Source organism: Phalacrocorax carbo, chromosome 3 (assembly GCF_963921805.1).
Source record: "Phalacrocorax carbo chromosome 3, bPhaCar2.1, whole genome shotgun sequence".
In the NCBI taxonomy this organism is placed as follows: domain Eukaryota; kingdom Metazoa; phylum Chordata; class Aves; order Suliformes; family Phalacrocoracidae; genus Phalacrocorax; species Phalacrocorax carbo.
In genome coordinates, this window is record NC_087515.1 from 125538888 (window position 1) to 125562407 (window position 23520).

At 55.0% G+C, this 23520-nt stretch overlaps 1 protein-coding gene across 3 annotated transcripts; it reads right to left on the reverse strand.

The window, feature by feature from the left end:
* Positions 1-43: 43 nt before the first annotated feature.
* Positions 44-21592, reverse strand: TRAM2 (translocation associated membrane protein 2). 3 transcript variants are annotated; one of them, XM_064448243.1, is made up of 12 exons: positions 21322-21592; positions 17941-18006; positions 12471-12534; positions 9959-10068; positions 9614-9730; positions 7929-7987; positions 7266-7350; positions 7058-7128; positions 6320-6424; positions 6026-6184; positions 4972-5135; positions 44-4570 (listed from the first exon to the last, which is right to left on the reverse strand). In XM_064448243.1, exons 1-12 carry the CDS (start codon positions 21439-21441, stop codon positions 4497-4499), a joined length of 1194 nt encoding a protein of 397 aa, XP_064304313.1. In that variant the 5' UTR covers positions 21442-21592; the 3' UTR covers positions 44-4496. The 3 variants fall into 3 exon arrangements, with proteins under 3 accessions (XP_064304313.1, XP_064304315.1, XP_064304314.1); XM_064448245.1 differs by lacking the exon at positions 21322-21592 and adding an exon at positions 18866-18960; XM_064448244.1 differs by lacking the exon at positions 17941-18006 and having other exon boundaries at positions 21322-21590.
* Positions 21593-23520: the final 1928 nt, after the last annotated feature.

A 23520-nucleotide genomic window follows, 5' to 3' on the forward strand; every position in this document is an offset into this window, starting at 1 on the left:
GAAACACATCTTGGCAGAGTGATAAAGCATCAGCAGCCAGTAGCAATGGAAGAATCTATGCCTTTTATTTATTTATTTCAGAAAAATACTTTTGTTGAGCTTATCACAAAAGTCATTTAACAACAAACAACAACAACAACAAACCTGTATAAAAATTGAAGTGACAGGAAGAATGGAACAAACGGGATAAAATATCAGAGACACTTACTTCCCCACACGCCCTCCAAATTTAGGAAATTTGCACTAAAGCATAAATATGGAAGAACAGAAATTTTTCTCGCGTTCCTTTGCTGAAGTTTGGTCCGTCGAGTTCTACATATTTAAAGAGAAAACTACATGCCTCTGCTTGGCTTTTACAACAGCCGTTCTTCCCCGCTGCCAGCAAAACCCCACGTGCAGCCCCAAGGCGATGTAACATACTTCACAGTTTGAGTATAAAGCCTGCTCAACCACCTATTACACTCTTGTGAAGTTTACTATAAGGCTGTAAATCAAACCCCATAATCTCCATCTACTGCTGATGCAAGTTGGGATCCATCTACCAAGACTTCATCTAAGGCAAGAGACTGAGGCTGCTGTAAAGCCCCGTGCGCTGCAGTAAAGGCAGGGTAGCTACAGGCATCAAGGGTCACTTGGAGGAGGCAAGGGGGAGGCATCCTAGAGTAGTCCTTCTTCCCTCCAACTGGGAAGCCTACCAAAAATCCATTTCAAAATGGTGAGTTAAGGGTAAGGGGACCTACAGGGGAACTGGAACTTGTTGTCTTTATTACTAACCCAAACATGATGAGGAAGAATCCTAAACAATGGGGAAAAAAATCCCAAAACCACAACTGTAATGCCCCATAACAAAGGAGTCACTCAAAAATTATATGTGGAATGCTACATTTGTTCTTCCTCTGCCCCTTTCTCTTCCCAAGCCCATTCCCCAACTATCTAAGACAAAAACAGAGAGCTACAGCTGGTATTTCACAGCTCTTCTAGGCTAGGGCGGGAAAACACTATGCTTCGCACCAAAAATCATAGACTACTCAATCCCCGACCTTCTTAGGCTGGATAATGGACACAGACCACAAAAGCACCCTCAAGCCCACAGGAAGGGTGCAAGCACTAGCGTTACACTGAAAGTAAGGACTTGCACTTTTACACAGTCTCTTAACGGTTGCTGCACTGTGGTGGACAAGAGCTCCTGTTTGGGGTTGGGTCTTCTTTGGAGAAGACACAGGGCTTGACAAGATGGGGCACCAGAAGAGCACCCACCCAAGGGAAGTGGGCTCTCGGCATCTTTGTACGCAGAGCGGTCAAGGCAAGTCTGACCACTAAGGGCCTGCAATGAAAATACTCCGTTCGGGAAAGAAAGTCTTTGGGCTGAAGAGAAGGCTCGGTCTGCTGAGAAATGACACGGACATAGAAGCAGTGACTGCAGGCTTGCAGCCGAGGGATGGTGCAACGTCACACTACAGGACAGAGACAGAAGCAGCCCGTGGCAGCCCCTCCAACGGAGAGCGGATCGCAGACCTCTGGGATGACAGCGCTTATTGCCTTACAACAAAGGCTCAGCTCAAAAAAAAAAAAAAGGACCCCAGGGATCCTGCCACATTTGGGCATAACGGGAGGAGGATGGGGATTTCTGAGGACTAAAGATAGGGGAGGGCAGAAAAAGCCCCATCATCTATAGGCTTAAAAAAATAAAAATAAAGAACACATGGAAATGCTTCCAAAACAAGCTGTCCCTTTTACTGGTAGCTCTATCGAAAAGAAAACAAAAAATACACATAAACGTAGCATACATCGTACATACGCTGTCAAGAGGGAGGGCGTTCAGCTACTGATATAGTACATAGATCAAGCGTACGAGAGACTACGTGGCAACGTAAGGCACTTGGGATGCAAAGCATAATTAGCTACTGTATGAAGACGCAGCGTTGTGCAAGTGGAAAAGCTGCCTGAAGCGAAGCAGGCAGGAGGAGGAATCATTCAGCAGCCAGTTTTTTGGCGGACTGTATGTGTCGCCTGTTAACGGAGTCAATACCTCAGCTGCTGCGAGGCACTGGCTTTGCAGAAAGGACCGGCCGAGGCTCTGGAGAGATGCTGGCCAGCAGTCGCTCTCGGAGGACGTGTGGCAGTGGATGGCCGGGGATGGCAAGAGGCAGGAGAAAGGAAAAACCTCTCACACTAGACCTTTTCTATGTCCTCCCTAACCTAACTCTCTTTTCCCCCTGTCTTATCACACTGCACTGCAGGTACTGTCGCTGCCTCTGAGCCAAAACCTGTATTACCCACCCGGCAAGGGCTACGAGGAGCAATTGCAAGGTACCACCAAGGGCTCTGCTCCAAAGTCTCCTTCCTCAGTTCCCCTGAAAAAGGGGGCTTCCCTCTCCCAGAGTCCTCCTGACATCTCATTTGGGACTCAGAGGCCATGGGGATGGTGGAATAAGTGGAATTTGACCAACTGTCCTTGTGTTTCTGCACATTTTCTCCCTCCGGTGCCCAGCATTAGCTGGGGCTCGACAAGAGGGGGAGGAAGGGAGAAAAGACACCTACAGAAGGAGGATAAGAATACGACTCAACTCAAAGAGGGGCAGAAAATCAACTGTCACACGTTCCCCAAAACACGAGTGATGCAAAGGACGACTGCACCAGCCTCAAGCTAAAATTGCACTCAAAGAGCAAGAGGCACACCAAGGACCACATGCCTCCCTCACCCACAAGGAAGGTGAACCTCAATCCTGGCTTGTGTATCAAAGAGCACCCAAGCTCCCCGCAACCCTGTGCCCCCTCTTCTCACCCAGCCAAGGGAGCACGCCACTCGCCTGCTCCTGCCGTGGTGAAGGAGAACGAAAGCTACAGCCGGCTTCGCTGCACAAGAGGCACCAACAGCAAAGCCCAGCTATGGAAACTGCCCCGGAGGAGAGCTGTGGGGTGAGAGGTGCCCATCCACTGCGCGCCTACCAAACCTAGGCTGGTGCATGGCACCCCAAAGAAGCTCAGTGAGCTGGCACTGACCCACGAAACCCCGGGCAGGAGACGCTGCTCCCCAGCAAAGAGGCAGCAGGGTACTGAGCTGGTGGGATCTGGGGTTCCCACGAATCTCCTGCCACCACGTACAGGTGGCAGCGGGCAGGAGCGAGAGGCGAAAGGGGTCTGCAGCAACAGATGGCCTCTGAGGTAGATTTGAGACAACTCCATCTGCCAACAGCTATGCGTCACAGGTCAGGCTTTTCCTAATATGCAAGCTGCTCCTTGCAGCCCCAGCTTCCTTCCCCTTCCCTGTCATCTCATTCACAGCTCAGAAAGGGATGAAGGGAGTAGGTTTTTTGAAAGAAAACCTGCATTTGATAGCACCTTGTGTGGATACAAGCTCTGTATCCTTTGGAAAAAAAAAGAGTGAAGCTGGTGGCTGCCGATGGCATGGCTGGACTGGTATGGTAGGGATGAGGAAGGCTAAGGTGACAGCAATGAGGGGCATAGTCCCATTGATGCAAAACCCCTTTGCAGCAGCCAGTTTGTCATCTGGACGTGGCCATGAGCCATGAGAATACCAGGTCCACGAGGGACACACAAGCTGGCAAAGGGCCTGGGCTGACAGGAGCCAGGCCAGCGCTCAGAGCGGGGCAGGACTCAAGGTTTCATGTGGACCTGAGGTTGCTGCTGCCCCATGACAAGGCACAGTGAGCCCCGAGCCCAGCTCTTGGGGCTGGGAGGTCCAGAACAACTAAAGGACAGCACACCTGCAGCCAAGAGGGTAAGAGGGACCCAGCTGTACCAGAAGAGCTGGGGCAAGGAAAGGCTAGGAGACTGATCTTCTATGAAGAGGGAAATTCTCTCCCTTCTCTGTTGCCCAGCTCTCCAAAATTAGCTCAAAACCAGAGGACAGAAAAAACCCACTTAACCAGAGGTCCACCATGAGGCAAGACCCGGTTGAGGTTCCTCTCTTGGACCCTGGTCTCTTATTTGCAGCACCACCATCCTGTGGCACTTGCCCCTGGAGAGGAACCCTGGCCCGAGAGCACTCCTGAGCCTCAGGGTCACAGAGCCCCAGCGCATTCCCCCAGGAGCCTGTTCCCATAACAGGCACGTGTCAGGCTGACCTCGGGGTTCAGGGAAGCACCACAGAGAGAGGGGAGAAACATGCTGTAGAAGAAAAAAAGGATTGTTTGGAACCATCTACGATGCATTTTTAACAATAATCCAAAATAACCAAACACTAAAATAGAAAAGAAAAAAATTGCACACTGATTTACGATGAAACAGAGGGAGGCAAAACGAGGAGGGCTGGAAAAGGCTCCTACGAGGGAAAGGGAGCAGGGGAAAGGGACCTTTTTGGTTTTATTGCAAATGGTTCAAGAGAGTAAAAAAGGAAGGGAGGAGAGTGAGAGACACCTTGGGAAGATGACCAGTTTCCAAGCCGTTCAGACGATGCTTGTGAGGACTGGGAGGAGGGGCTGCTTCTTAGTCCCGGTATCTCGCCCTCCTCCACAGGAGACAAGCCTTTGCTTCTACGGTGATTTCAGCTTCTTGGTTCGTGGCGAGGTGCCGTTCTCCGCTTTCACCACTCCATTTTCATGGTAACCTGGGGGTGGAGAGAGAAAACTTTGTCCCTTGCACAGGGAAAAACCTTAACCCTCTTGGGGCTGGCCCACAGATATGGAGAAAACCACCTCCGTGGGACAATCCTGCTGGGGACCCCCAGGCTCAGCGCGGAGCAGCAGGAGGCACCGCCGCAGCATTGCCTCCACGGGCAGCAACCTGCTGAGGGGATGCGGAACCACAGGGCTGATGCCCCATCCTTAGGGGCATTCAAGGTCAGGCAGGACAGGGCTCTGAGCAACCTGATCTGGTTGAAGATGTCCCTCCTCACTGCAAGGGGCTGGACTAGATGGCCTCTAACGGTCCCTTCCAGCCCAAATCATTCTATAGTTCTATGATGCCTCCCATAGTGCCACCCCACAGCACGCCAGCCCCGGCACTCACCCGAGTCCCTCTTGAGTGGCTTGGCTTGCTGCTTGGCGCCGGCGGCTGCTCGCTTCCGACTGCTCTGCTCGTTCCAGTACTCCCGCCAGCGCCGCAGCTGGAAGTGGATGAAGCGCCACATCACCGAGGCCTGGAAGAGGCACACCAACAGCAGCACACTCATTCTGGTAGGGGTGGAGAAGAGGCAGGCTGAGAACTGAGGAGCGAGGCCACCACCAGCCTAGCCTTCCACCCACACCAGGGCTGGTGGCCAAGGTCCCCCTGGGCAGCTGCACCAAGTGCCGGAGACAGGCGCTGTCCCTCCAGCCACCATCTCTGCCTTCTGCTATTCCCTGAGCTCAGGACAGCTTTCCACCCCCACCACAAAGCTCTCAGGTGCTCAGGGCATTGCTGACTCTTAAGACATTGGGGCAGGAATGGATGAACAGGATCATCTCAACCAGTAGTATCCAAACCACAGTCTGCATGGTCAAGGTAAGACATCCTCAGCTGCTCTCTACAACTAAAAGGTGGATGTGGTTGGAAGGGAGCTAAGAAAGTCCCCCAAATCCTCAGGCATGCCAGCAGTCCATGGCTCAAAAAAACTTGTGAATGACCAGGCACCTGTCCCAGCAACTTCTGAACTGAACCTATAGCTGCTGTACGGGTGAGAAAGGCTCCCAGTTTTAACAGACAGATGGCAAAGCACGAGGAACCCATCCTATCCTCTGCTTCCCACACCAACAGGCAGCAAAACATGTCCAAGCAGAAGGGAGAACGCCTTTTCATTGACCACATCCCTGCAAACACAGTTGCGGGTACAGAAGGGAAAGCCTGCAAGCCTTTCTCTAAGATAGGCTTGTGCTGCACTCAGCGAACAATTTATTTGCTGGCTTTTCCCTTCCATCATGGTTCCACAGCCTTTAACCCCTCCTTGCTCCTTCCACACCCTCCCAGCTCATTTGGACCTTCCCTAAAGGGAACCCAGATCAGATCCCCACTGGCATTTCCAAACTCAGTGAAAACCACCTTGGGATAACACCACCAAGGAAGATACCGCAGGGGACATTCCTACCTGAAGAGGATATTGTTGAAGAGAAAGCTGAACAAGTTCCCTCTCTCAGGGTCGAGGGCCTGGTTCTCCACCCGGGGCAGCCCAAAGCCAATGACCAGGATGTACAGGGTGAGGGTGAAGAGCCTGGTGATCACGAACACGACAGCCCAGACGTTAAACCTGCAGGAGAGCAAGCAGGGGTGTTGGCAGGAGCAGCCTCCGGTGCTGAGCAGAAGGTGAGAACGAGCCCCCCATCACACCGATGGCTCTCCTGGGCACCAGAGGAGGGAAGCCATGGCCAGCTCGCCTGCTTACAGCTTCTCGTTGTTCTCATCTGTGAAGTAGACCAGCCGGGCCATGTGGAAGAAGAATTCAGCTAAGTACTGCAACAGCAAGAGGATCAGCCCCAGGCGGGTTAAGCTAGGGGGGAAGAGAAAGAAAAAAGCATCACTGGGATGGTCAACCTTGGTCCTCCGTATCCAGTGACAGCATCTCCCCTGCCATCCCTGTGCTGCAGCGAGCGCCAGCCCAAAGCCGGACCAATCTGCAGCAGCGGGATTAGGACTGCAATGGGGGAAATCCCTGACCCCAAAAACATCCAAGCGGCCCAAACCAGTAGCAGAGCTGGGATGGGTCCGACGCAAAGCCCTGGCATTGCTGCTCTGTGCACACACCCAGAGGAGGAATAAGAGTTTGCCTGCCCGTGCTGACCTGGGAGAGCACCCCAGGGTGCTTCCCACACCCAGGGGAGATGCACCCATCAGCCTGTTTTGGGTCCCTTGTTAAAATTTGCCTTGCAACACCCTGTGAGCAGAGACTGCACTTGTGTAACACTGCTGAACTCCTTCAAAACCAGCTCTGTCTGTCTGTGAAAACTGACTAGCAGCCCACAGTCGGGAAGTCAGCTTCAATACCATCTGCTTTTTAAACACACGACTTTATTCCCTTTAAGCCCCCCATCCTGCCGAGGCTTCCCGGGTGACTCTCACTGCAGGAGGACCCTGCTCAGCCCCACCCCCGGCGTGGGATGAGATGCTGAGGCATCCGACTCACTTGAGGAGGTACGCGCCGGCGATGTGCACCAGGTAGAGCGCGATGCACCGCAGCTGGCGGGGGATCTCCTCCTGGCAAGGGCAGAAAGCCACATTAACCCCTCGCCCGTCTTTGCCCGCCCTCTCCCAAAGCTTGCTTTCCCCAGAGCCCGTGGGCAAACCACCTCAAGCATCCCCAGGGCACAGGGGAGCACCCACCCGGCTCTCACCTTGCGAACTTTTTGGAAGTAGAGCTCCGGCAGGGCGTGCAGCCAGTATGCCAGCTGGCACAGGTAGAAAAACTTCACCTGGAACCTGAAACGCAAGGATGAGCCGTGTGAGGCAGCCCAGGGCACGGCAGGACCCCAAGGACCCGGGCACCAGGGGAAGTACCCAGCCACACGGCACCAGGCAATCCCTCCAATGCTTGGTGCCACAGGATTTAGGAGGCATAATTTCTGGGCTGAAACTATATGTTCCGCTGAGCTAGCCATGCCCGGAATTTATCTGGCAGCTCGTGCCATGGTCTCCATGCTCTCGGCAAACCACACTTTTGCAAAAACCCAAGAAGGGAAGATTATCCCCCACTTCTTTGTTTCTACTATGAAAACAGAACAGCAAAGCGACTTGCCTAAGGTGTTGCAGGCAGTAGCAGCCAGGATGAGTAACCAAGCCTGGAGGACCTTCCTCATGGAGGAAACCCTCCTGAAACACCCTCCCTAGGGCCACAAACGAGATATCCCTCATCCCCTGGGATCTCACTGCAGCATCCTTGCAGCAGCGTGTGTACAAAGGGTACTGCACTGTCAGCACCCCGCTCCCAGCCGTAGGGAAAACCATACTGAGGAAGGAAGTGGTCAGCCCAAGAACAAAATGCCCTTGCAAGTGCTTACGGAAGATAAACATGCGGGTAGTTTTCCCACAAACTCCGAGGGTTTGATATGTATCCTTCCTGAAAAAGAGAAGAGATGCAAGCCTTCAGCAAAAGAAACAGGCAGAGCGTAGTTACGACGGCACAGGCTGATGCTACAGCAAAACTAGGAACCGGGGATGACACCCGAGTCCTTTCAGCCTGCAGTAAAAACTGTCTGCCCTGCACAAGCCAAGGTCTCTAGCACCCTCCTCAAGTTTCAGGAGGCTCCCATGTTTGGGGGTTGAAAGCTGCTTGCTCGGTCGCACAGAGGGTCCCGAGTTCAGGATAGGATGGAGTTTGGGCAATGCAAGAGGGATGCTCTGGAGGCGTGGGGGCAAGATACCGTGTGCATGGTCTGGGAGGGGCTTCTTCCCCACCGGCATTTCCAACCCGAGTATCATTTCAGCAAAAAGAAGTACTTCTGAAGAGAAAGGGGAACAGAAAACACCTACAAAAAAAATAATTTAAAATGCACTGCATAGCTTAATTTTCCACCTGTCTGTATTCCCCTATGGACTCTTGCCTTACACTGGCAGGGCAGATTCTCATTCCACGCTTGCACAGCTCCTGCCACACAGCTGCTGCATTGAGCTTTGCAAAGAAATGTTGGCATGGAAATTTCATCTTGCCCAGGATCTATCTGTCACCACTGTCCATGCCCTGTCTGCCCTAAGCCCTTTTTTCAGGTGGGCGAACCTGAGGGAGGTGCAAGCTCTGCAAAGGGTGACCTGCTGTGCACATGCTGGGCGTTTGGGGAGCACACCACAGGTTTGCGCAGGAGGCTGCAGCCCCAAAGGTGGTGAGGGATGGGTCTGGCACTGGGTCAGGGCAGCCCAGAATCAGTGGCCTTGACTGTTTTGCCAAAGCTTCCACAACCCCCCACAGCCCTGTGGGGCAGGAGCAGTGCCAGCAGATACCCAGAAGTGCTGGCCTGGAGGGGGTACCAGTCCTCTATGGAGGGCTGGCAGGACCCACCGAGCAGCACGGAGGGGACCTGCCCCTGAGCACCCATTCCCAGCACCGCCAGGGACCACAGCTGAACCCCAACGGCCACCAGTAGTGAAGCATCATCATCACTTTATGCTGCCAAAATAGTTGTATCTCTCCATCGCTGCCTGCTCTTCCCTCACCCTTCATCCAGAAAACGAACCATTTCCACTCCCAATTTTCCTCCCAGTGGTTATGGATTGAAACATCCCCAACGCAACCCAAGGCACGGCGTGGTTTCCCTGCTCTCAGCATTCCCCTCACCACCAGCTCACCAAGAGAGGGATCACAAAAATCTGCTCATTCACCCCACATCTCTGTAAAGGGCATCTGAAAACCCCAAGGCAGTGAACACAAAGAAGGAGGAAAATAAGGCTAAGACGGCAGGTCCCAGAGCTTCAGACAGAGATGACAGGGCTAGGCAGGATTTCTAGGGTGCAGCTCCAAAAATATTTCCCAGCCCATTTGCTTGTGCACAAAGCAGGAGAAGGATTTCTCCAAACTGCCCTCACTCGGTGGCTGGAAACACCCACCACACTTCAAAACTAAACTTGCTGAAATGTGCCCATCTTGGCCCAGGGGCTGGCTGGGAACTCTCCGCTGCCATCGGGGTTTTGCACTCCAGAAACCCCAAATCCCACCCAGGGAACCCAAAGCCCGGCCAGCCCCATGCCTTACCGTCACCACGACGTACAAGCACCAAATCACGGAGGTGAGATGGAAGGCAACCAGCTGTCCTGATTCATTGAACTTGCTGTGTTTGACCTTGGAGAGATGGAGACGCCTGTTGATTTTCTGGGAAGGAGCACAGGGAGAGAAAAAGAACAAGAAAACATGAGCCACTGGGTCAACAACAATCCCTCCTCCTCCTCCCCATCCCAAGCAGCCCCCAGAGTTGAAGGCTCGCTCATCACCACCCCAGCCCCCCGACCACCCCAAGAGCCACATTAAATTGCGGCGGGACCACGTTCTCCCAGGGTACTTGAGATATTTTGCTGACTTGAGACGCGCAACAGCACTCACGTCCAGGGCGTACTCCTGCACAACCGCATGCAGGATGATGGCGATGAAGATGTAGAAGAGGATGGTGACCAGATCCTTCAGCCCATAGTGATACTGGACCAGCTCCCCATCTGCAAAGAGACCAAAGGGTGGGTCAAATCCCCAAGACCCAAACGATTTCCAGGTAAGGGCTTAAGGGTTAGTGGGCTGGGGGGGAGCCATTCCCAACACGCAGCGAGGTAGAGGCAGAGAGAGATCATCACTGTGCCAGTGGCTGCAGGGCTGGAGAAAAGGGCTCTATCCTGAGTCAGTTCATCAGCAGAGGGTGGATGGTTTCTCCTCTAGCAGTTACACACCTCATGGGAGGTGACACTGAGGACACTTCAAGCTTCTCCTGCCAGAGGTGAGGGGCTGGGGACAGCCCAGCTGTGGAGACAGGAATTTATCGGCCCAGAGGGATGAAGACATGGAGGCAGTGCTGAAGCAGGTGACGGGTTCATGGACACCCCACTGGGACCATCAGGGCTCAGGATGGCCTTTCCACCCCCTCAGTTATCATCCAACACCCAGTCTCTCCCACTCACCCCCAAAAGCTGCTGGAGCAGGATTCAGCTGCCTAAATGCAGGCGCCTTGTGCTATTAAGAGATCCGAGACAGCGACATGGGGCTGGCGGATGAGAAGTAGGACCCATGGGAGGTCCTGCTCTTTCAGAGCAACAGGAGACCCAATAGCAACCAAAATACCCCAGACATCTTCATTTAGGCAACTATGTGCAGCCCTTTGCAGCTTACGGGGAAGAAGCAGAGTCGGGAAAGCTGTGTCCTCGTGGCACCCTGCAGAAAGCATTGCGATGCAAAGCTCAGCCCACCCCCAGCTGCTCTCCCTGCTCTCCCTTACCCTCAACCTGACCATCCTCTCCCAGTATCAATGCTGGGAAGCGACTTGTCTGTCACCAGCCCTGTTTACCCTCAAATAAAGCTTCAGTCCAGATTTCTAAGACTTGAAGTGCATGAATAAGGTTTGACTGGGATTTATGAAAACACCTGGCATAAGGATGTGAAAACACTTGGTCCTTAGGAGCCCCCTGGCTGGCGTTGTGCAAACCCAGAGATAAAAACGTTGCCTGCATCACAGAGCTCATAACCCAAGTGTAAGACAAAAGAATTGCAAGACTGAAAAAAAATAACATTATGCACGTGTGCGACTGCTCTGCCTCCTCTCCTCTCTCCAGGGTGTTTCAGAAGCTGCTCTAGCCAGAGCCGTGCGTGCGCTGAGCACAGGAGATGAGAGCGAGATCCGCCGACAGACAGGCAACAGCAGCCTTGTTGCGAGGGGTGTGAAACAGCCGTGGAAAAATCCAGGTGAGCAATAACCCTTCCTCCGAGCAAGCTTGCTGCACCAAGGCCTCTTTCCCCATGGCCTCAGCGAGCTCCTGCCCTATATTGATACCCCAATACATGGTCCTGGCAAGATGTTTTTGTGCCACCTCCAAGATTTCTGGTGTCAGGAAAGAATAAATTCCTTAACACAACGACAGTGGAAGTTGTCTGGACTGTGCCACAGGGGAGCACGGACCAGTTTAATCTGGAAGCTGGATGATTTCTTCAACCATAATGTTCAAAGATTTTAAGGGCAGATCTTTTATCTTCTGCGTGTTTGCCTCATCGTAGTTTCACTAATCCCAACAACGCCGCTCTTCCCTCGGATGATTACTCAAACACTTCCAATTAACTGCAGCTTTCTGCCACCAAGCCAGGCCCTGTGCCCCAGGCGTTTGGCTCACCCTGAGCCCAGGGCTTTACCCAAACCACCTCCTGCTGCCCCTGTGCTGGTGCCCAGATTGCTGCCAGCCCCGGCCAGGCTCTCAGCTAGGAAGGTAGCTACTAGCAGCCAAAATACAAACAGGGTCCGAGCCTCCAGCTGCCTCCTGACTGGGAGCTGTGGTCCATCAGGCTTGGACCTGTGCCAGCTTTGAGCCTCCTTGCATTACTCTCCATGTGCATCAGGACCATAAGCCGCCTGGAGCAGGGATGCTGCACACCACGGGCATCTCTGCACCCTCACCTTGTACAACCCCCAATAAATAAAGTGAGACAGGAATTATCTGCGCAGCCCTTTTAGAGCTAAATCCACTTGCTCCTGGGCAGGGCACAGAGCTACTCTGGGCATGCAATCAGGCAATTTGATCTTGCCTGACCAGGCTGGGAGGAGGATCCTCACCCTGCAGAGTGCACAGAGCAGCCTGACCATGGCAGAAACAGGGTAGGGAGGAAGCCCTAAAACCCCCTGGAAAGCATTTCTTCCTAACCCCGGCAGCACGAGGGCTGGCAGACATGACCAGCATGCTCTGAGCCACTTAAACTTTGATTTTCCCTCACATACCTTATTTTTAACATCTCCTTTGCTATCAGACAAGGGCCCAAGCAGTGTGCATCAGTAGAGGGTAAGCCCAGGCTAGCTGGCAGTGAGGGTTTGGGGCAGACCATGGCTTGACCCTCCCCTTGGGGTATCCGCAGTGGCAGCATCTCTTACCTGCTGTAGGCACACTAACGTTATACTGAGGTAAGATAAAGAGGAAGGCAGTCTTGGCTGTAACCTGTCAAAGACACACAGAAGGAAAGAGGAAAAAAAAAAGCAAATCAGTTGTTAAATCCATTCATCTGCCACCATTTACTCCCCTTTTCTACCATGCTGGGTAAGGTAAATCGACCCGGAGATATGCAGGCACCAGCTTCACTCACAAGTGCCTTTCAGCAAGGGGTTTGCTTGGGAAGAGGTTTGCCAACAGGCACTTGGGATTTGAGAAGGAGGAAGGGGTGGATAAGAGAGGGAGAAAGCTGGAGAAGCAATGCAGCTGTAAAAGCCCTCAAGGATAACCATCCCTCCAGCAGCACGGACCATCGTCATGTGTGACCCACTGCTTGGGGACACTGGGAGCCCGGCCCAGTGGGCCATTGGTGTTAATTAAAACCATCCCTCATTCCCACATCGTACCAGGAGCCTGGCCTTGATAAAAATGACAACATCCAGCACCTGAGCGAGCTCACTGGCATCAAAGCCCCATAGGCTACGCATGTATTTAGCCTCTGCACCTTTGCAGAGACTCCTCTAGTAACGGCAGCCATGCGACAGGTGAAGCCAGACCCCTTTAGAGACCACGCAGGTGCTCGTGAGGGTCCCACGGGGCAGGGGAAAAGCAGCTTTGGCAAAAGAGCTGAACCTTGCACTGGCCATGCACAAGATCCCAGCTGCATGTCCAGCATCACAGGCTGGCCTATAAAGGGAAAAAAAAAGCCTAGGGTGATACATCAGGCCCCCTGCAAACCAGGGCTGTGCTGTCTGCTCTTCATTTACTGCTTTTAATTCACGGGAACGATCCCCCCCCCAGCAGTAAAGCAGGAGGCTTCAGGGGGAACGGCAGAGCATCCCATCCCCGTGCATCTGCAGGACACCCCAAAACAGCACCTCTGAGACTGACGAACCCCTGAGCTGGGTCCACAGCAAAACCCAGCACACAGACATCCAACGCCAAACTCCATCCATGCCTTCATCCCGTCCAACCCCACACTGGCAGCAGGTCACCGGATATTTTTACCTGTTCAACAGCTCCTCAGCCACCCCTCCAACGCTTTGCAAGCGCTCAAGCTCATACACAACCAGCCCCAAAAAATCCCGTGCCTGTCGAATGCCGACGGAGATGCATTTCACACAGACGTCGCTGCAACCGTTTAAGAGCTGCAGGCTATTAAAAACCCGGCTGGAAATATTGCTTCACATCTTGCGGGACGTAGCTGCAGGGGGGGACACGGGGGCCTTGCCAAGTGTTCCCGTCCCGCCCCCAAGAGCATTGAGCAACTGGCCGGCGGCTCCGCTCTGCCGGCACAGACAGCGCTGCCCGTCCTCTTGCAGCCTCGGCTGGGGAACAGCCAACTCCAACGGTGTGTTTTCATGATGTTTGGGGATTATTTATTTTTTTTCCACTTAAAAAAAAAAAAATCCCACATGTTGTGCTCTGCTGGTGGAGTAGATGCAAGAAGCTCTCTGCTGAAGGAGATGGAGACCATGGGTAGAGTTTGGGGTAGTAATGGAAAAAACACGTTGCCTGGCCTCAAGCTGGCTTAAGGAGACACTTCTGGATCTTGCTGGCTAGGGAAGCAAAGCTGCTTCATCCTGGAGTGGTACAGCACAACCAGGACCTGGACTTTCCATCCAAACCTTGTCACAAGCTGGCACGGGGCATGAAAAAAACGTACAAAGCTGGCGGTGCCCGTGATGCTACAGGGACGGGTGGCTGCGTCATGGATGTGCCAACGGCAGCAGGCACTGAAGGTTTTACATCCTACCCAAGTACCTGGCTGGTATCCAGAGGTGTAAACAGCTGCAAACAAGGCATCCTCTCCAGATGAAGCCTCCTAATCTGCCAGAGCAGCCATAAGCCAGACTTGTGGGTCTGAGAAAAGGACCCTGGAGCACCTCCAGGGTGGGGAGCAACGCCTGCATGGTGCTCAGCCCAAACACAGTTTGCAAGGACTCTCCTAATCTTCTTTTCTGGAGGGGCTGGTAGGAAGGTTTCCTCCATCCACATGAGAATCAATCAATGCTTTGTCCCATCTCCACACCTGCCTTTGCTTCCCAAAGGCCAGAGGACCACTGGCAGCTTTGGGGCCACCTCTGCACCCCTTCACCTCTCCACCTTTCATTACAGACAGGGAGTGGGTTGTTTTCTAAAGCCTACATAAAGTGTTTTACAGCCAAAGATCAGTGTAACCTCCTGGACGTAGGCAGGCATCCCGACAGACTGATTTCCAGAGAACTGCCTCCCTCCTCCACCTGATGGATGGGAAAGCCAAGGCACATACCTGCAGCCACTCACCAAGGGCCACAGTGGCAGCTCCAGGGGACAAATTTGAACCTCTGGCTGTCCAACCTCCCCATCCACCTCCGGACATCTCGCAGACTGTACTTGGAAGGAAGGTCTCTTGAGCATCAAAGGCCTTCCTTTCTCCTGCAACCAGTCAGGAAGCGATCACACTGACCACGGAAACATCTGAACGCGTGCAGGATTTCACCCTTCGCCCTGCCACAGTCCCTGCACACGCTCCCCTGTGGGCACCAGCAGGACTTTAATGGCCAAAGCAGCATTATCAGAGGGTCCCTGGGCTTTCCAAAGGCTCAAAAGACTGGTTGCATCTCATTTTGTGAGCGCTTACACCTTCACACTTTCCTCACTGCAATCGGCCAAGAAACCCCGAACAACAACTTCTCGTCTGGCTTAGCTCTGTCCTCCGAGATCCACCACGCACAAAGCCAGCAGGGTCCTGATCACACTGCACACCCTTGGCCACGTCAGCTCCGCCTCCCTGCCACCGTCTCAGTTCAGATAGGCAAAGAGTTGTGATTTCCAGCAGCCGAGGCAGACTGAGCACAAAACGCATGGGACCAACCACCCTGAGCAGGACAGACGTCCCTCCATCCCTGATGGTGAAGGACACCCTGCATGTCCACAGAGAGACCCGCATCTTTTTTGCCATTGCTGACAACATGCCCTTTACCAGCAGGTATGGAGGGACGGGTGACTTGATTGAGGTCGTAGCTGAGCTCCATCAAGTGAACATCAGGCTTCAGAATCACATGCCGTAGCCGTATCCACCACAGCATCTCCTCCTCCATATCAACTGGGAGCACCTGCGGCGCACCCATACAGTCGTGTGTAGCATATAGACACAGAAACACCACCGAGCAGCTTAAGCCTCCTGGAAACCGGGTAACACTTGAATCATGACCTCCAGCTCCCCTGCAAGGCAGAAACCAGGATTCCTTGGCTCAGGAAGGAGCGACGAGCACAGAGGATGGCAAAGCTTTAGAGTTCGCATCAAGTGTTTCACGGGCGGCCAGAGAAAGGAGAAGTTTGTAAGGGGAAGCGCAACATGAGGATTATTCAGCGGCACAAGACGCTGTCTGTTTGCTCTGAAACAACATGCTGGTATGGGAAAGGAAGCGCCAGGCACGCTCCTGCCTTGCAGCGCAGCGAGCAGAGCTGGAGCCACTGCAAAACTCCTGCAGGCAGGGGCAGAGATGGGCCTTTCCAGGTATTATTATATTTTTTTTGGTCATACTGTGAGGCCATCTCAACTTGCTTCCTTGGTTTTCCCCTCTTATCTCCACCCTTCTTTCAAGGCAGTCAGAAGTCCAAATCCTACAGAGCATCACCATGACTAGGGATTTTTAGAGGGTGTAAGAGGGATTTGTCTGCATGGGACTAGCTGAGCAGGGACCGCATAGGACAGGCTGTTTATCCCTCATTCACTCCCTGCCCTGCATTAAGGGCACCTCTATGCAACCCACCACTGCCCAAGGGGGTGAGGGAGATGCTCCTCATCCTGCCTGGCGTGAGAGATGTGCCTGAACCAGCTAAATCTGGGAAGTGGTTGTCCTGGGGGGCTCTCTACAGCCACGCAGAGCAAACAGCATCTTCAGCAGCGCGGGGGTTCCTGGCGATTACCACCACTAACCTGAGGACCAAAGGGCAGCCGGACAGGGAAGAGGCAAAACCTGACACATCCAAGACCACAGTTTCCCGCGATGCTCAGAGCAGCTGGGACAGGGCTCGGGCTGTTTCTCATGGAGCAACGTGGCCAGACATCAAATCAGCACATCCACGTCACAGCCCTCGGTGGCAGGGCGATGGATAAACCCAAACAATCCCAGCACTACTACGCAGTTACTGTGCATCTACTATCCGCCGCTACGCATCTATTCCCTGATAACGCAGTGAGTGACCAGAAAAATTCACACCCCCGCTAGCCTGGAGTTTGCTGCTTAATACAAAGCAGCAAAGTTCTCCTCACTCTTTTTAGAGGATGCTGTGTTTTCCCTGCCACGAAACGCTGTAAGAGTCCAAACCAAAAATCCCAATTCCACTTTTTCAGGTGTGCAAGCAGCTTTTAATAAAGACATCTATGCGTACGCATTCAGGCAGCTGAGCACCTCTCCCAAAACCTGCCCGCTACGACTCTCAAGCCCTAAGATTTTTCAGGAGCAAGGGATAATTTTTGAGCATCTTTTGCCAAGAGGTACCAGGTGACCCTCTGAAATCCAGCTGCCTTCCCAAAAGCCTCAGGCCAGCAGGATTTGTGGGATCTATGCTGTCTTCACCCCGGCCGGGAGCCCCCAGGCACGCAGCCCTCCCCACGGTCCTGCTTGGGTTAAAACAGCTTTGGAGGAAGGAAGCAGCTCCAAACCTCTGGCAGGGGAGGCTGGGGGAGTTTCTGCAGTCTGAGCCGGGAAAATACTTCCAGGACTTGAAAAACAACTCAAACTAATTAAAGATAAAATGCTGTCCAAAGGCTTTTCTCACAACTTCAGGGGTTTTTTTTCTCCCCTACTAGCCAGAGTGTTTATTGAAAGAAAAACTTGTTGATCCACAGTATGGATTGACACAGGGCCCTATATGTAAACTAAAGACCAAACTTTGGACCAAAGCCTTTAAAAGTAAACAGTCGGCTTAAACAAAAAGCCCTCCCCGAGGGCGGCACAGCCCCTCTGCTTGCACCTACACGCTCGTCCCCCAGCACCACACAATTACCATCGCCTCACGCTCCCTCCTGTTTATTCCCTTTTTAAAAGCAGACCTAAATTCTGCTTTTTTTGCCCAGTTTCCACACACACACTCTCCCCCAACTACTCAGCCTTTAAGCGACTCGTGTGCCTCAGTTCCTACATCTTGCAAAGACCGGGGGAGGCAGAAACACGGTTTGTTTTCCCTTGTTAACGACGGGAAGGCCTTAATTTTTTGCCGAGTACTACGGAGCAGACCGGGGAGTGGAAAGTATATTTAGCAGGAAGCCTGGAAATAGCACCTTATTCGTCAGCCGCCTTCGTTTGACAGTGTCACAACCCGGTGTTTGGGAGACCGTGACTCACTGCCGTGGCTCTGCACATGGGGGAATGCCTGGCAAGGGCACGGCGTCTCATGTAATATAATGTTTTATAACTTTATTACCATCATCCCATACATCAGCATCAGGACCTGTCCTCTGCTTTGTCCCTGAGCTCGTAGCAGCCAGTTCTGGGCATAAAGGAGAAATAAGATTGAGCCTTAGTCTCGCCATCTTACAAAGACTCTGACAGCAGCCCCTGTTTAATATAGAAACTCCCCCAAAGCAGCAAGGTCTCCCCCAAACTCCACCCGCATGGAAGCTGATTGATCCGACGCCACGCACTGGAGCCGTCCCTGCTGGGACACAGGTCACCAGGCAGCTGCAGGTTAAACCCAGCCTGGCCTTGGCTTCATTTTTTCTGCAAAGCAGGGTAGAAAAAGATATGCAAAGCGACTTTTGCGCGAGGATGGAGAACACCTGCTTTGTGTTTCTATACGCAGCCACTTAAAATGGTTTTTGCCCCCCCCCCCCAAAAAAAAAAAAAAAAGACTAAAGGGGAGATTTTTCTTTCTGGGATCCAGCTTGCTCGTGGATGAAGCAGCCACACACAGAGAGCAAAATCCCTCTCCAGCACTGTGTTTTCACACCCTGAAGGCTTAGGCCTGGCTTAGGAAGGCAGAAAACCCCGCAGCGCCTAGCTCAGGACAGCTCTTTTTGGGGGGAGCCCCTCCAAACCCTGGGCTTCCCTCCCTGAGCAACGCTACGATCATCTAAAATGCACACAATACTCAAATAATCAAGTCCAACACACCCGTAATGCCGGCGAGCAGCCTCACGGCACCCTCTGCGCCCCCAAATCCCCTCCCCGGAGCCAGGACGGTGCTAAGGGCGCAGCCGGCAGCGAAACCGGGCGTCAAGCAAGATGTGAGTGGCATCTCCATCGCGACTGGCACCCGCTCCCCGCTGCGGAGGAACTGCCGGGCTGGTGGAGCCCATTGATCCATGCGGATGGGGAAGAGGCGGTGCAAAAGGATGCTCAAGGCGTACCTCGTGCCGCGCTTTGGGACGGGGGGGACCCGCGGCAGCCCTCGAGCGTCGCTGCGAGCGTGGCGCCGGAGCACGCGAGCGCTCAACTGGCAGGGGCTGCCTGGGAAAAGGTTAAAAATACCATTTGTGCCTCCCCAAAGAAACCTCCCCTGCAGGAAACGGCCTATTGTGAGCAGGATTCGGCCGTTTCCGCTGAGCCCCAGAGCTCAGCCGTGGCCACCAGCACCAGGGAAGGTGGGAGCCCAGCGGCGGGATGGGAAGCAGGGCAGCGAGGAGGAGGAGAAGGGATGGCAACATGTCCTCCCCACCATCGCAGAGGAGGCGCTGAAAAGACATCAAAAGGCAGAAATATCTGAGCTACAACCAAAACTCACCGCAGAGGTGGTGCAAATGGGCACGGAAGGTTTGGAGGGCTGGGGAAGAGCAAAGCCTGACTTCTCCTCCATGGGGAGAGGAAAGCGGAGGAATAAATAACATAAAATAAAATAGCCACAAGGACCAGAAAAGTTGTCCCAAACCCCACGGTGAGGGGAAGACAAGGGCAGAAGCTGCTGAGCAAGGACACAGCCAGGCAGCGCAGAGGCAAGAGTGCTGAAAGCCACCCCGGCACAGCGAGCACCGTCTCCCCGAGGTCCGCCAGGAGAGCGGCAGCACCAGCAGGAAACTGCTGCCTCTCAACAACCAAGGGACTTTTAACCAAAAGATATAAAAAAAAAATCAGAAATGCCACAAAACCCTCCCTGCCACCACCTCCACGGGGGGGTTTCATCACATCACATTTCAAAAACTTGCCCTCGGAGCATCACATCAACCAAAAGCCCTCGTGGCAGAGAGCCCGGGTACCACCTCACCAGGACGGGGTACCCAGCGTGTAACCGCCGGCGCCAGCGCCCTGAAAAAACCAGCTGCAGGGAGAAACCCTGACAGAGATGCAATCTCAGTGCCTTTTTTTTTTTTTTTAAAGTACAACTACGAAACTTGCAGCCCAACTTTGCAGCATTTGCATGTGGTTTTACAATACAGCTGGCCCTCCCGGGTTAGTTTTGAACCCCCCCCCGGCCCTTAAATAAATATAAGTATATATATATGTGGACAAACACATGGAAAGGGTTTTGTGCACTGGAAGCGACTCACTCATTCAATGCATTTGTAGGAAAAAAGGGGGGGGGGGGGGAGGTTTGAAAAAAGAAGGGGGCTGCCACCAGGAGGGTATTAAGGAAATGGATTTCCTCCTCCTGCGATTTGCTACAGAAGGAGCCTTTCCTCCTCCGCCAGGCCCCCCGGCCACCCCTTTCCCATCCGGATTTGCTTTGAAACGTGGCACTGCGCTGAAGGGGAGGGTTTGCGCGGGGGAAGCAGGGGGGGGTCCGATCCGGCCGAGCTGACCACGGCTCGCAGCCACCCGAGGTGCCTCCGTGGAGGGTGCTCGGAGCGGAGCGAAGCTGCATGGCAGTGGTGGCCTCCAGCCCTCCCCTGTCTCCTCCCCGAAAGAGGAAAGGAAAAAGCAAACTGGGAGGGAAGGAGACGGAGCAGGGGGAGCGCGGCATTCCCAGCATGGCTCCGCACGGTGCTGGGGCGGCAGCGGGGCAGCGGCCTTCCCGGGGGGCTCCGGCTGCCCTGGCTGGGCGAAGGTTTCCCATGGAGCAGCCAGGGATGCCTTCTCACGGCCTGTGGTGGAGCGGGATGGCCGGGATGGGGAAAGGCCGGGGAGCCGCTGGCGTCTGCACGAGGCCCAGGAGCCCCCGTGCTCGTCCCACGGCGTAGGGTCAGCAGGCTGTGGAGAAAACACCTGGAAAAGGGCTAATGTTAAAAAAAAAGGCAAAAAAAAAAATGTTACCCCCATTTCCAATAGCTGGAAAGATCAGTGAGGGCTTCACTTCTGGTGTGAGGTGGGGCGGCTGATGCACCCCTCTGTGCTCGGGAAGCAGCGCGGGGCAGGGACCGTCCCCAGCAGCAGTGGTGGGTTTGCGGGAGAAGGGGGCTCGGCACCCCCGTGCTCCCCCGCCTGCAGCCGGGGACCCCGGGCAGGGCTGGCGGTGACAGAAGGATGCGCCACCCCGAAAACCAGCACCGGGCCGCGTCCCCACGGGGATTTTGGAGGGGGGACGACACCTCTCTGCTGGTGGGAGAGAGATGAGAAATGAATGGGGTGGCACTTGGTGCCTGAGGGACGGAGGGGTCCCGCACCCCACAGCCCCCTCCCCAAGTGGGACAGGGTCACCTCGCAGGGGTGCAGCACCCCGGGCACCCCCTGAGGCAGAGCCGGGGGGAGGGGGACGTCGACACCCCCTGCAGCACAGAGCGGGGGGCACCCTGGACGCCCCGGGTGCACACGGCGGGGGGGGGGGGGGGTCACGCACACAGCCGGTCCCGGGTGGGGTTGACCCCGGTGGGGGTGGAGGGTGTCTGGAGGGGGGAGGGGGAAGGGGAGGCGGAGGGGGAGGGGGGTGTCTCACCTCGAACATGAGGGCGATGAGGACGATGAGCACCAGGCAGAAGCCGATGTCGGCGTGGTTGTGGATGAGGAACTCCTGGCTGAAGAGCGGGTGGCTCTTGGCCCGCCGGCGGAAAGCCATGGCCGCGCCGGGAGGGGCGCGGAGCGCTGCGGGAGCGGGTGCGGGAGCGGGAGCCGCCGCCCCGCCGCCCCGCCGCCGCCCAGCGCTGCAAACTTCCCCGGGCCCCCACGCAACTTCGCGGAGCTCCGCCACGGCCCCGCGCAGGCGCCGCCGCCTGACCCCTCCCCGCCGCCCGCCCCGGCCCCCGCCTCCCCAGCCGCCACCGCCGCCCACCCGCGGCCGCCCCCGCAGCCCCACGCGCGGCCCCGGGGCTCCGCGGGGGGGCTGGGGGCGCCCACCGGGCTCGGCGCCCACCTGCCGTCCGCACACCGCCGCATCTGCACCCACCTATGGAGCACGTCTGGGACGCCCACTCGCATCTGCGCCCACCTACTGTGCGTGTCTCGACGCCCACCCGCCCCTGCACCCGCTTACCGTGCACATCGAGGCACCCACCCACCCACCCCTGTGCCCACCCATCCCTGTGCCCACCCATCATGTACGGCTGGATGGCCACCAGCGTCTGCACCCACTCAACGTGCCCATCTGGACACCCACGCACATCTGCGCCCACCTACTGTGCGTGTCTCGACACCCACCCACCCCTGTGCCCACCCACTGTGCACAGCTGGATGCCCACCTAATGTACACGTCTGGGTGCCCAGGCACATCTGCACCCACCTACCGTGCACATCTGGACACCTGCCCACACCTGTGCCCACCTGCCGTGCACAGCTGGATGCCCACCAGCGTCTGCACCCACCCAACGTGCACATCTGGGCACCTGCCCACACCTGTGCCCACCCACCGTGCACAGCTGGATGCCCACCAGCGTCTGCACCCACCCAACGTGCACATCTGGGCACCTGCCCACACCTGTGCCCACCCGCCGTGCACAGCTGGATGCCCACCAGCGTCTGCACCCACCCAACGTGCACATCTGGGCACCTGCCCACACTGCACCCACCTCCCCACGCACGCCCAGCCACAACAGCGCCCGGCACCCACCCGTGGCCCAGCACCCACCTCCCTGCGCACACCCTGACACCCACCTGCCCCCGCACTGTCCCCGAGCCCACAGCCCCAGCACCGAACCCCAAATCTCCCCCCCTTCCCCATTAACCGGGGAGAGGCCAGAGGCGTGGGGCACCCTCCCCATCCCACCCCCTTCCCGAACCCACATGCCAGCTGGGGCTGGGATGCAGCGGCCACCGGACGCTTCGCAGCACTGATGGTGGGATGATTCAGCCGAGTCCCCGGGGCAGAGCAGTGCCACGTTCACTGTTACTTATTGAAACCAGTCCCTTAAAAAGCCCCCCCAAAGCCCCCCAGGGAGCGTGAAGGCCATTACGGGGAGCGGGCAGGGCCCTTCGGCGGCTTTGCCTAGAGAATGCAAGGCACAAAGAGGACTTCTGTTTTAAAAATGTCCCTTCAAGCAAAACAAGCACCAGCTCCTTTAGCTCGCGGGATCCGGCCCGGCCCCTCCAGCATCCCTGGATCCCCACAGATCCCTCGTGGTGGCAGATCCCATCCCGTGGCCGTGGGGGAGGATTCACGGGAGGGGGGAAAAGCCGCTCCAAGTGCGTTCAAGGGAACTGAGCCGTCTCAAACCTGGTGTTGAGAGCACAGAGCGTTTTCCTCCAGCCAAATCCAGCACAGGAAGCACAGTCCCTGGGTTCTCATTAAGCAGTCGTTTGTATTAAGCAAGTCCCGATTAGCCGTGTTTACGCCCCCCCCCGTGTTATTGTTTAGCCTTAGAGCGATGGGCACCGAGATGCAGCCTGGGCAAAGCCACTTACCGGAATAGTAAAGACACCAAAAAGGGATTGGAGGCAAATCAAAACTGTTTAATAAGGGGGAAAAAAATATTCAGAGTTTCAGCTTGGCAAAAACCAAGCAAATAGCAACCCCAGGGCAAATACTTGCATTTTCTGTAATGCCCAAGCATTGTCTTCCAATATATTTGGAAATGAAAAGATGTTTTTCCGGGTAAATCTTTCCTGGGTTCAGGAGGAGGCTTACATCATCTCGGAGCTGGAGAGAATGTTTTTCACCGCACGTCGAGCAAAACTGACCCCGAAACCTGGCGCCCGCGGGCAG